Below are 13,911 nucleotides of genomic sequence, written 5' to 3'. Positions count from 1 at the left end.
ATAGCTATCAACTACTTTTTTGTGAGTACTGTATAAAAAAAAAAAGGTCAAAACCTAACTCAGAAATGTCAAATTGAAAACAGCATCATACTTATGGATTACCATAAAATTAAGTAGCAATTAATTTTTTAACTATGTAATTTTTCTGTGTCTACTGAATAGTCACAAGGCTTCTCATCACCTAATATTACAAGTGAATTATGAACAGGAAAACTAGTGAACCAGAAAATACTATTCTAGATTTCTGAACTCTTTAGTGCATAGACAGATCCACCTTTCTTTTAATATACTCAATATTTACCTTCATGTTAAACCTTCAATAATTTCATTCCCCCAGGGGTATTTCTAAAGGCAACAGCCAAACTACCCCTGTTTAAAGCAAGCAAACAAAAAAACCACAGAACAATCCTTTAATTGAACTTACTGCTTTTTTGAAACACAGCCAACTACCTTCCCTTGCTAAAACAAACTGATTGAACTGAGCTGTCTGAGCTGCTAATTTTGCACTGCTACTCTACCTTTCCAAGTTTATTTTAACCATAGGAAGAGGTTTAGCAATATTGTCTTGAATTTATATTTTTCAGGCATGTTTACAATCAGTAAAAATTTATTCTGACTAGTCACTAAAGTGAAATGACTAAAAGAAAAAATGAAACACAATTAAAAAAATGCCATGACAACTCACACATAATAAAATTAAGAGTTTGTCTTAAATAAACCAAAAAATTGGTAAGCACAGTGCTAAAATGCAATTCAGAACACTCTGTGAGGACAATAAACTAAGGTATAGCTTCAGATTAACTTAATATGCACTTCCTATACACCAAAAGGGGGAAGAACAAACTACAATATCAAAACTAATTGTGAAGCAGTTGACAACACACAGAAGAAAAATTCTCAATAATTTTTTGCTACCAACTATCCAAATAAATAACATAAGGGCTTATGCCATCAAGTTCGTTCCCAGAATACAAATTAAGTCTGCAAGGCAGGCACATCAACCTCAGTTGCCCTGAAACTCTGTATTAAAATCAAGCACATCTACTTTAAAGTTCAAGGTATACTTAATTTTCAAGTGAGCTGTATTTTTAAACATTACTGACAGATCCTTATCTGAATATGGACAATTTCTCCATTTACAACACCATTTCAGTATTAAACTTATGTGAGCCTTTGCCATTTCAATGAAAAATAATGCTAGAGAACACACAGAATAGTATACAGGTATCCCTACAATACATACAGAGTCATACTCTTCCTCCTCCTCTTCCCCATGGTCATAGAAGTGTTCATAATCTGACGATCTGGCTGAATCCAATAATCCTTCTCCATCTTCTCCACCCACGAAGAATCTAGGGGGATCATTCTCTGTTGCATTAACTGACATGGTTACAAGATCTATGGAGATCTACGTGGAAACTGCAGCCCCTCTGGTGGCCGAGATACTGGGCATGTTTCCCGCTGCTCTGGGAACAACAATGTCCCTGCTCCTCAATGCTGTTTGTGCGTTGTGATCACGTTGTCTACCAGGCACTGTTTAACTGGTATCATCTGCTCATGGTTGGTTTGAGTTGTGGCTTCCCTGAGATGATATAACTTTTTAACCTACAAGAAACATACAAACAAACAAAAGAAAAGGCACACTTGATAAACAGACATAAAATAAACCCTTCTTGTTTAGAAAAAGTGTTTGGACATTTGCATATCTTTGAGCAAAACATCAGAATTACAACAGTGCACAGTACACACAGTCTAAACTTTTACGGGTGTATTTAGAGCAGGGGAATAATTTCAAAATTGGTATCAAACTACCGATGCAGAAATTTTAAAAACAGACAATATTAACAGAAAAAATGGCAAATGGATTTTTTTTTCTTAAGAAGGGTAAGGTGCAGGGTATATTTTACGTGAAAAATAAACAAACAAAAATATTTTCCAATATTTGCAACATTTAACTCACTATCCCTGTCATCATCTAGTTTTTCCACAAAAATTTTGAGAACAAATGGCAAACACACAAAAGTGCTAACAAAAACTATAAAGCCACAATTAGGACTATTCCTAGATAGAAATCTAATCTTTCAAAGCCTGAGTGAATCTTCTCTGTGAAAGCAGAATGTATATGACAGCTTGATATTTTCTTATTTCCAACAAAGCACTGCCTTGTTTTCACAGTGAAAAATTAATAATTACAGAGATGAACACTAGCACTGCCTTCTGCCAAAAGTACTTTTAACCACTAATGTATCAGTGAAGCGAACACATATTGTACCCTTTTAACCCGTCACGTTAAAAAAAAACACTGGCAAAATAACTTGTACACAAAAACAGAGACCCAGAGCTCAGGCATCCATTGTTTTAAGTAGGTAACTGTTGCTTTAAGTTGTACATGGCTTTATAACATTAGTTAAAATGCATCACTACTACTTAGAGAATTAACAAGCAGTCACTTGTTTAGAAGCTCATCTGATCCAATGGGTTTAGGTTAAGTTGTTTATTAGTCAGATCATTACGCAAGTGCCATTCAACAATGATGTCTCAGCAGAACTGAATTTGTCTTTAAATATCGGTCAAAATGACTTTGGCTGTCCTATAAACTAAGTGAAGCAACAGTAAATTCCCAGTAGGGATCAACCACTCAGCTTCCTGGGAAGGCAGATGGTAAACAAAGCAAAAGTCACCCAGAAAGAATCTGTCCTAATTCAGAGGTTAAGCGTGGGTCAACAATACAGATGTCCAAGATTCAAAGTTGAAACTGAGGTCTGGACACCACAATCCTGGACTGACAACAGAGGATTAAAAAGATTTATTTCTTAAACCTTTTTGCTTTGTATCTACTCTCCCTCAATTCTGCTAACAAAAAAATCGCTTTCCCTTAGAATGTGAAACTGCAGTTATTTGCCCTTCGAGCAGTAAGAACAAAATGAAATTTCAAACACCTAATTCATCTGGCTCCTGTGAGAGTTAAAAATTGGATGTTAAGGTAAATCAATCCTGTTTATGACAGGGTGAAGAAAGTGAGCATTCCGAATCCTATTTCTAGGAAGCTTCAAAAAGGCAGAAGTTATTGCCAACATGTACTGGCAACCACAGAATTTTGGAAGGAATTAAAACCAAAAAGACCCCCCAAAAAACTCCTGTAAAGCCTGAAAATGAAGTTTAATAGTTCCTCTTTTATCAGTTTCCTTATCCCCTAACCCAAATTCTCTATACAGAAACAAGTTCCTTAATCGCTTTTTAAAACCTGAAGTTTTGCCATAAAGAAGGAAGAACAATGACCTGATGCAGACAAGTAGGAGGTCTTAAAAAGAGCTTTTAAACCTCTCTTTCCCTACCTCTTCCTGTAGTGCACTTTGTGAGGGCAGCAGAAGTTGTGAGGTTTGTGTGCAATTAATAGTTAGTTATTTCATGAGGATCTCTGGTACTATCCAAGTCTGTTTGACCCAAAAGAATTACTTCTCAAAGCAAGTAGAAAACATACAGATTGAAGGGAAAGCACAACATATTTGTCTACAAATGACACAAAGCTATAACTTGACAAGCTTAATTCCTTAACAAACCTATCTGAAACTCAGTGTCCTGCTACCTTCTTCATTCATCAATCTGGAGACTGTTGGCATTACTGGTGGCAAATGCACTTGTGTCAAGAGGAGCTTCACCTATGGAAAAGAGATTTTGAACAGCCACATAATCTTTTCATTCCAAGCAAAGTATTTTCTGCAAGATTAACATTGTTCAGCCAACTGAAGGCGGATGAATAACTAGATTGCCACTCTATGCTACTCTCATTAGGCTCCCAACTCTTCATACAGTGTGTGAAAATAACACTCAAGACAAAGGATGAAGAAAAGATACAGACAATTTTCAGGCTTGTGAGCTACCACCTGAACTCACTGAATTGCATATAAACTGGCATTCTGACTGCTGATGGTGACCAGCTTATCTTCCTGACAGCAGATGCTACAAGCTACTGTCATTAGCACAAATTTGTGTCAGGGTATTTTTAAGAAATTACCTATTTTTTAGAATTAAAGCTTTCAGAGGTAGGAATTAAAATTCTTTCCCTCCAAATGCTACAGTAAAAAGAAACCAAGAAAATAGACAGGAGAAATACTAGAGCAAGAAAGTGACTGCAACTACAATGAACAACTTCCACAAGTCTCCCAAAAAACATCTAGTTGTCTGACATAAAAAAATGCAGTAAGACTGTACTTGAATAAACATATGGGTTTCAGGTTGTACACCTAGGAGAAATAATAAATGGCAGACGAAGAAGATGGAGCTGCTTCCTGCTTCAGAAGTACTGCCAATGCTGATGGGGGAAGCTTCTAGTACATGATGTCCTATGCAGAATTCCATCTTGCTGCCCCTGGAGCAGGGAAGAGTCTTCCCAGCAACATTTTTCTGTTTTAAGTGAGCAGCAGTGGCAATACAGGGCAGAGACACATTACATTAGATCTTCTCATACTTGGTGCATGAGTACAAGCCTCAGACAGTGAAGGTCAGAAGATAACATTGTCGAAAGACTGCAATGTAAGCAAGACAAAACCCAAAGCTTTGTGCTGGAATTTACACTGACCCACTTTCAAAGAGATAGCAGCAAAAACATCCAGGCAGCAATCTCCTACTGGGCAATGACCTCTCCAGGTAAAATTAACTAGACTACGTTCTCTTCAAACCTTACATGAGGCTTCTTTTTTACAGCTCACAGATTTAAAAATCTTCAATAATTTTGAGAAATGCAGTGCTGCTCCTTAAAAGGATTTTCTTTTAAATGCATGGCCTGTTCACAACACAGTACATCTTATAAGCACACTTCAGTGCTGCACTACAGACTTTACTTCTAACAGAACATTTCTCCATTTCTACAAGAATATTGTAAAGGAATTCCACAAGTATATTCTGAGAAAATAAGCCAAAACATAGACCTTGCTAAACGTTAACAGATACACCCACAGTTTTTCTGTCCCCATTCCACATCTTTCCACAGCTCAGGAATCCAGCCCTCGTGTTTCCCATGTTTACCTAGACCATAAAGATTAGCATTCCAGTAACTGTCAGCAACAAATCAGCTCAACACAGCAGCATGGTCTGAATAGTTGTGAAAAAAGGGCTCCAAGTTTTAACAGCCATGTTTTGAATACTAAGAAAAATACACATAGCTCCTGTACAGAGAGACGCATTTCACCAGATTTTCTTCCATGTCTGCACAGCTATCAGAGGAACAAATATACATTGTCTCTACTGCACACTAATGGAAACTAAAGGGAACAAAACTGGAGTAAAAATGCTTTTAATCTGCTATTTCAAGGGAAAAAAAATCCAACCATCATGCATTAAATAGCTATAAAACACAGCCAACCACTAAGGAAAACTCTTCAAAATGCCATTATATCACAACAACTACAAAGCACTTAGTGACATTTAAATTGTGGAAGTTAACAAATGGGTAACAGTACAGTAATCAAAAGTGTTGCTCATCTGTAACATGATTCTGCACATATATATATACATAACATAACAGGGAGCCCCTGGTGGTGAAGTGGTTAAATCACAGCACTGTGAACGCTGAGACCCAGGTTCGAGTCCTGGTCAGGGCCCCTCCCTGGGCAGATGGAGCTCGTTAGCCCTGTAAGGCAATCCATCTACGTCCTGAGGACCTCACTGCCACCGTCCAAGCGTGCTTGGCCCCGGCAGATGAACCTCAGGATTAAAGGGTGGGCTCAGTTCCACGCACACTGTGTCTCACCTAAAAAATCCAATGCGCAGGCTGGAAGGTGTAAAAACCTTCCCCGGTTCTTCGTTCGCGAAGAGACTGGCCATTATTATTTATTATTATATACATAACAGTAAGAGAACAGACCACTCCCCTGCACTCTACTTCCATGTTGCTCCTTTTAAAGTTCCAGTTTTTACCTCTGAAGGTACATTCCAACTGCTTCCCTTACCCGCTTCCTCTAATTTAAATTAGGAAGTTAAGCCCCAAATAACGTTAATAGCAATTTTTCTGGTAGTCTCAAGTAAGTTGAAAAAGTTTTCAATACCTTCCTGCTAGAACCACTACAGCCTAACATTTTCATTAACAGTACACTTAACAGCAAAAATGTTTGCCTCACCTCGTGCTGAGGCATTTCAGCTGTTTTGAAATTCCTATTCTGCACCATGATTTACAGTGTAACAAACGACCAAAGAGAGCCAGTTTGTTGGGTTGCTGGTGAAGCAGAAAGCAGGGTGACAGGACAAGGGGGAGGAAGCAGAGGGGAGACAGAAGAAAGAACCAGTGGAGTCTGAGAGCTGACAGCACCAACTGCAATCCAAAATGTTCTCTACAGATGAGTAACACCTTTCCACAGATGATTCAAGGAAACTTGATAATACGATAATACTTCAAAATTAAACATGAGATTTTAGAACCAGTAACAAGAGCCCACACTCAAGAACAGCATTTCTTCAGGTCTGAAAGATGATCAGGAAGAGACAGGAGAGCCAAAAGGCAGAAAAAGAGAGAAAGAATGCCAAGACACAGAATCTGCTGAAGAGAGCGCTGTGAGAAAACCATACTTGACCTGTTTATTGCTATACCTTACACTGCAAAAGATACATATTCTCTCGAATTTAAAATGTCTGCTTTGTCATACCATCAATTATAAAAAAATTAACATTGTTCTACCACATTAACATGTTCTACCACACATTCTGTGAGATGCTGAGTGGCAGCTGTCAGCTCATTACTGAGACAGACTAAATTTACACAAATTTGTTGAGCAGCTCTATCCCAAAGAATGTTACAGTTAGAGTGATAATACTTTTGCACAATAACAAAAAAAAACCCCGAACAACCCAAACCCCAACAAAAAAAAACACATATAAACACATCAAGCAATAATCACAGAAGATACAAAGGGATATAAAGGTTTCCAACAATTACTGGAATTTAGAAGGTCCAGGTACACAACAAGAAACTGAGAAAAGCCTTCTGCTCTCTTCACTCAATACAAACTTCAACAGCCTTACTAAGTTTATCACCACCTTCTGTAACACAGCTCTGCTCAGTAACATGTAGCAAGCAACTACACTGATGTACAACAGAAGAGGCAAGAAACTGGCTAAAAACAGGTAACAAAGGAAAAAGATACATTACAAAGACCAGATCATACAGTATTACAAAAACTGAGTCACCTGCTACAATCCTGCATCAAACAAACATCAAGCTCTAGATTTCACAATACGGTAACATCATCAAGAATCTCCCAGAAGATGAAAATCAGCCTTTATCTGTTGCTTTTAGCCAGGCACTGGATTCTGCCTACAAGCCAAGCACAGCCCTCAGACTGAGTGATGAAGAGCCATAATCTATGCAAGTAGCAACTGTGAACATATTAAGTTCCTTCTGTCTTCAAGAACATTGTAAATATCTTTTATAATGCTCCAAAAGCATTACTATATAGTAGTTTATGTACTCCACCAGAAAAATTACAGCAGTTCCCATTCTAAGAGAGACCCACCTCTCCGTTTCAGTTTACTGAGACCTGAAGAAACATTCCTAAGAATGAAGAAGAGCCACAAGCTTTCCTTGCCAGATAGGTGCTTGCATTGGGTTTACATAGCAGGATTTTGATAGTGGGTGAGCTGCAGGGGGATGCATCTGTAAGAAGACATGAGAAGCTGCCCTTGTGTTGGACAGAGCCAGTTCCACCTAGCCCCAAGAACCACCTCCTGCTGCCCAAAACTGAGCCCGTCAGCCAACACTGATAGTGCCTCTCCTATAACATATTTAAGAAAGGGTAAAACAGACATCGAAGTCCTTAAGTAAGGAGGGGGGGAGATGCATTAGGCATACAGATTCTGCTGTAGCCCATGGAGAAGAATGACTGGGAAGGAGGTGGTGCCCCTGCAGCCATAGAGGTCCACAGTGGAACAGGTATCCATCTGCAGCCCACAGGGAACCCCACACTGGATGTGCCCTAAAGGAAGACAGACAGCCTATGCTGGAGGTTCTAGCAGCCCATGGTCAGAACACATGAACAAGTATGCTGTTCCTGGCTGGATTCCTGTTTTATACAGGAGATAATATGCCATGCTCAAGTGGTTCTTTACAGACAAATAAATTTATATATTAGAAAAGTTATGTAAAAATAATGTGTCATTGTATAGTTAGGAATCATACAATGGTTTGGTTTGGAAGGAACCTTAAAGACATCTAATTCCAATCTCTGTGCTGCAGGCAGGGAACCTTCCACTAGACCAGGTTGCTCAGGGGCTCCATCCAGCCTGGCCTTGAACACATCCAGGGATGGGTCATTCACAGCTTCTCTGGGCAACCTGTGCCAGTGTCCCACCATTCTCTCAGTAAAGAATTTCTTCCTAATATCTAATCTGAATCTTTCCTTCTTCAGCTTAAAGTCACTCCCTCCCCCTTGTTCTATCACTATAGGCCTTTGTAGAGCCTCTCCAGCTTTCTTGTAGTCTCCCTTTAGGTAACGGAAGGTGCACCAAGGTCTTCCCGAAGCCTTCTCTTCTCTGGGCTGAAGAGCCCCAACTCCCACAGCCTGTCGTCACAGCAGAGGCATTCCAGCCTCTGACCATCTTCATAGTCTCCGTAGCTGCTCGAACAGATCCAAGTCCTTCTTATGTTGGGGACCCCAGGGCTGGATGCAGCACTGCAGATGAGGTCTCACCAGAGCAGAGCAGAGCAGAGACCAAGAATCACCTCCCTTTTCCTGCTGCCCACACTGCTTTGGATGCAGCCCAGGACACAGCTGCCTTTCTGCGCTGCCTGTGCATGTTCCTGGGTCATGTTGAGCTTCTGGTAAACCAACACCCCCAAATCCTTCTCCTCTGGGCTTCGTCCAGTTCATTCTCTGCCCAGCCTGCATTTGTGCTTGGGATTGCCCCAACTCAGATGCAGGACCTTGCCCCTGCTGAACTTCCTGAAATTCACACAGGCCCACTTCTTAAGCCTGTCCAGGTCCTTCTGGATGACATCCCTTCCCTCCATCCTGTCAAATGCACCACACAGCTCAGTGTTATCAGGAAACCTGCTGAGGGTGCCCTCGACCCCACTGTCCATGCCACCAATATATGACAGTCTCAGCACCTGCTGCTCTTCCTGGTCTCCACTCAGTCAAGCTGCTGATCAACAACTTTGAGTACCATCCAGCCAATTCCTTATCCCCTGAGTGGTTCATCTGTCAAATTCACATCCCTCCAGTTTAGAGACAAGGATGTTGCACAGGACAGCATCAGATGCTTTACACCAGTCCAGGCAGATGATGTCAACCCACCATGGCACTCAAAACGTGCTTTCTGTGCAGAAAAAAACTCCTGCACTATTCCTCACACTCCATTTTCAGCTGTAAAATAAACATGTAAGTGCTTTTACATACAGTCTTTTCAGCTCTGTGGTGAGGACATGCCTCTGATAAACAGAAAACAGGGACTTGAAACCACTGAGACAGGAGGGAACAGAAACAGTATTTGTTTTGGTCCAGTCAACTGTTCCAACCATTAGCTAACAATCCAATTTCATTTTCCACATGCACCATTTCCTGACATTTCCTACTGGAAACAATTCCAGTCAGTGTTATTTGGAGGTGCATTTAACATTCCTTTAAATTCTGTGCAGCTAGGCTAACATACTAGCTGCAGTTGCCTAAATCTTCTCCTGGGGACCTAATTATTTTCCAAGAACTTTGCCACCTAAACGTTTGTGCCTTAAGTAAGACTTCAGTCTGACCCTCCATATTACAGTAGCTCAGGGGACAGAGCTACTGAGGAGAGTTGTACCTTGCCATGCGATAAAAACCCATCTGGTAAATATCACTCTAGTAACTTCAAGATAGAAAGGCAGTATTTTTACTTTTTTAAACTTGCAAGCTACTACCAACTGACATCTGGCATGTGTTACAAGTGTCTCCTGCATAATCACAGAACAGATAACCTTCACATTCATTAACCTCCAAGTTCCTTTCTACATAAACCCTGCCAAACACATCACACAAAGGCATTTATATTTCTGGAAGGTTTGAATGTTTCAGGAAAAGCTGGCTTCCAAGCTTCTAGAGATCCCACTCAAAGATGTCAAAACATCTTCTCCAGATTCTCACAAATAACTTTACTTCAACTCTTTAGAGATGTGAGAGTTTTGGCAAAAAAAGATCTGTACCACAGTTGATTGTGTTCAGCCTCTGGAGTTCTGATCTGTTCTAACCACAGCTGCCAGAAGGAAGAAACTTTCTCCCACAGAATGAACCAGCCAGCCAAGACAAGCCAACCAGTATAAAAATCCATATTTCTCACACACTGAACCGTAAAAAGCATATTGCATCACTGTATGCCACTGTATGCTTTACACAGCAAGAACAGCTTTGTCACTGTTTGAATCAAAACTTGTTTATTGAGACAAAGATGGATTCAATGGGAATTTTGATACTGCGGGGGGGGAAGCTTGGCTTGTTACTCGAGTAGAAAGATGACGCAGAAGGGATGCAGAAGAGGTGGAAACAGAGAAAGCTAAATAGATAAAGGGAAACAATGCTTAGAAAGAAAGATACAGCATAATGCAGAAACACTGTAACAAATGACTATGAAGAGTAAGTAATGGCCAGTCTTCGTGAACAAAGAACCGGGGAAGGTCTTTCCACCTTCCAGCCTGCGCATTGGATTTTTTAGGTGAGACACAGTGTGCGTGGAACTGAGCCCACCCTTTAATCCTGAGGTTCATCTGCCGGGGCCAAGCGAGCTTGGACAGTGGCAGCGAGGTCCTCAGGACGTAGATGGATTGCCTTACAGGGCTAACGAGCTCCATCTGCCCGGGGAGTGGCCTCGACCGGGAATCGAACCCGGGTCTCTGCAGTGACAGTGCAGTGTCTTTTCCCCTAGACCACCGGGGGCTCCCACTATGAAGAGTACACGAAACAGAAATGGCAGAATGAGAAACCACTTACTCGCAGTGGTTGTGGTAGTGATCTTCCCCAGTCTTCCTGCTTGAGTGAGGGGAGTCACTAACTAGGGTCAACTATTAAAAGTGCCAAATCCCCAGCACTTTCAAAGCTTACTAGCACCCAGTAAAGTTCCCAGGTTCAGGAAAGAAACCACCACGAGAACAAAGAAAAACGATAACACGGGGTGGTCACTCACCCCATACATTTCTCCCACCTCTGCTTCCGACAGGGCTTTTTCCAGTTCCAATATGTAAACGATTCTCAACTTTGGGGCTAACCTTGCCTTTTTCTTTCTTTTTTTTTTTTTCTTTTTTTTTTTTTTAATTATTATAAATAGTAATCTCTTTTGCTCCCAGCTAATTCTACACTGATTTCATCATCAGTTTCGGGAACTTAATAGCGTGCCCCAAACGCAGAGGTCCAAAAGATGCTCCACGACCACTCCCGTTCCCGTTGGGGCACCTTTTCCCCCGTGCCCGCCTACACCAAAAGGCTCGACCCGGCACTCCCCACGCTGCAGACCTGGGTGCCCGCTGTGAAAACCTCCCCGAGACACAAAGCGCTGCATAGAGCGCCAGGGGGCCGTGCCCTCCGCACCCCTCGGAGCAGTTCCCGGCACTCCCAAAGGACGCAGACAGGGAATGTCTGTGTCCGCTCCGCTCCCGGGGCCGCGCCCCCCGCGCTCTCACCGCGGCCCCGCCGCTCAAGAGGACTCCCGCTCGCCGCAGACACCGCGCCCCGGGGACGGGAGGGAAGGACGGGGAAGGCAGGGACGAGGAGCAGAGGGATCGGGAAGGCCCAGCAGGCTCACCTGCCCGCGGCGCTCCCGCGGCTCCTCACGAGGCGGCCCCGCCGCTGCCCCGCCCCCTCTTCCCCTTCCCCTCCCCCTCTCCTCCCCTCCCGCCACTTCCGGGGGCGCCACAAAAGTCCCGGGGCGCAGCCGCGGCCGCCGCTGCGGTTGTTTCGCTGCCGGTCCCTCGTGGCACTGGGTTGGCAGCTCCACACCGCTGCGGGAGAGGTGCGTGCCGGGGGCGCGGCGGGGCCCGGCGGGGTCTGCGCGGAGGGGGGCGGGGGAAGGCGGCGGCGGGCAGCAAAAAGGTCGCGTCGGCGCCGCTCGGCGCATGCGTCGGGGGCTCGGCGGCGTGGCCCCGGGAGGACGGGCCGCGTGGGAGCGGCGCTCCCGGCGTGCCCCCCGCGATGCATGCTGGGCAGTGTAGTCTCGCAGACGAGTGCCTTCCCGGTGGGAATTCCGCTTCTGACAGGAATTCTGCCCGACGCATGGCGCTACGGCGTCGAGCCGCGGAGTTTGGGTTCCTACCCACTGGATCTCTCAACCCCCTGTTGAGCTTCCACAGGCCAGGGAGGGATGTGAGGGAATGTGCCTGTCTGATGTATAGGTTTTTGGAAGGCTGTGTTCCTGAAGCTCTGTGCTAAAGGGAGCCCGCGGGAGAGCTGGAGAGGGACTTTTTACAAGGGCATAAAGTGGCAGGACAAGAGGTAACGGCTTCAAACTGAAAGAGAGAAAGTTTGAATCGGATATATGAAGACATTCCTGACTGTGAGGGTGGTGAGGCACTGAAACAGGTTCCCTGGAGAAGCTCTGAATGCCCTATCCCTCGAAGTGTTTAAGGCAAAGTTGAGTGGGACTTTGGGCAACCTGGTCTAGTGAAGAATGTCCCTGCCCATATGAGAGGGTTGGAACTGATGATCTTTGAGGTCTGTTTCAACCCAAACCATTCTATAATTCAGGGTTCTATGTGGAATTATCATATCTGATGGGAATTGCAGACAGAGATAGGGGAACTAGTTGGAAGCTGGTCTAAAATAATTGTTTTGCAGGGACAGACTATTTTGCAGGATTGTGATTGTGTGTAGGAGGAAATGGGCATTAAAGGCTAAAATAGCCAAGTGTTAGCAGGTATGATTGTTTTGGACAAGACACTAGAGCAAGAAGAGCTCTGGTTATGTGGAAGTTTCATTCTTTTGCCAAAATACTTCCCTTGACTGAAAGGCAATGTATTCTTTTCCAGCTTCAAAGGTACTAAAAATTGATTGATGATCTTTGATTTTTAGACTACCAGATATATTATGAGTTTTGATAGACATAGCATATGAATTATCTGAATAACAACAAAACTAGGAGGTTTTATAACTTGTCATTTTCAGGGCTGGGTTTCTTTGTTTGTTTTTAGGAGTGGTTTAAACAAAGTAAATTGTGTATTGTGGGAAAAGATTAGTAGGGGGACAAGAAAATAAATATCCAGGAAGGAAGCTCATATAATGTTATCCTCTTAGGCAGCAATCCAGCAGACTGTTGAAGCACTTAGGAGTTTGCCGGACCAGGATCCTACTAAGTTAATGCATATGGATGCTACATAGTATATTCTTTCTTCCTTGTCTTCCCTACTGTGCAGCATGAAGGCTATGATATAGTCACCATCACAGAAACATGGTGGGATGACTCGCATGACTGGAGTGCTGCTATGGAAGGCTACAAGTTCTTCAGAAAGAACAGGCAGGGTAGGAGAGGTGGAGAGGTGGCTTTATATGTTAGGGAGTCTCTTGACTCTGTTGAACTTGAGGTCAGCAACAATAAGGTTGAGTGCCTGTGGGTCAGAATCAGGGGGAAGACCAACAAGGCCGACATCATCATAGGTGTCTGTTACAGACTGCCCTACCAGGATGACGAAGGGGATGAATTATTCTACAAGCAGACAAGCAGCTGGCGGATGTCTCGAAATCGTCAGCCCTTGTCCTTGTGGGTGACTTTAACCTGCTGGATATATGCTGGGAGCTCAATACTGCAGAGAAGAGGCAGTCTAAGAGGTTCCTGGAGTGTATAGAGGACAATTTCCTTCATCAGCTGGTAAATGAACCTACCAGGGGTAAGGCCCCGCTAGACCTGCTGTTTACAAACAGAGAGGGGCTGGTGGGAGACGTAGTGGTTGAAGGCCGCCTGGGAAATAGT

The 13,911-nt window shown here is 43.2% G+C and overlaps 2 protein-coding genes across 14 annotated transcripts in view; one reads left to right on the top strand and one right to left on the bottom strand.

Moving 5' to 3' along the window:
* PPIP5K2 (diphosphoinositol pentakisphosphate kinase 2) overlaps positions 1 to 11,799 on the bottom strand; it is a 47,868-nt gene extending 36,069 nt beyond the window's left edge. For all 13 annotated transcript variants that reach the window (XR_003572682.1, XR_003572683.1, XR_003572684.1 and 10 more), the window contains exons 1-2: positions 11,755 to 11,799; positions 1,244 to 1,605 (exon numbers count right to left, since the gene is read on the bottom strand). Coding sequence is in view for 10 of the 13 variants with exons in the window: in XM_027896839.1 (XP_027752640.1) it covers positions 1,244 to 1,387 (144 nt within the window). In the remaining 3 variants the exon portion in view is untranslated. The remainder of the gene's footprint in view (positions 1 to 1,243; positions 1,606 to 11,754) is intronic.
* A 42-nt stretch (positions 11,800 to 11,841) lies between these two features.
* Positions 11,842 to 13,911, top strand: part of GIN1 (gypsy retrotransposon integrase 1) — a 15,473-nt gene continuing 13,403 nt past the window's right edge. Inside the window, exon 1 of the mRNA XM_027896852.1 lies at positions 11,842 to 11,959. The gene's annotated coding sequence lies outside the window, so the exon portion shown is untranslated. The remainder of the gene's footprint in view (positions 11,960 to 13,911) is intronic.

Source organism: Empidonax traillii, unplaced genomic scaffold (assembly GCF_003031625.1).
Source record: "Empidonax traillii isolate 1590-97213 ecotype Southwest subspecies unplaced genomic scaffold, ASM303162v1 scaffold18:size2335232, whole genome shotgun sequence".
NCBI classification, from domain to species: domain Eukaryota; kingdom Metazoa; phylum Chordata; class Aves; order Passeriformes; family Tyrannidae; genus Empidonax; species Empidonax traillii.
Note: the sequence above shows the minus strand (reverse complement) of the source record. Positions and strands in the feature narration are given on the sequence as shown.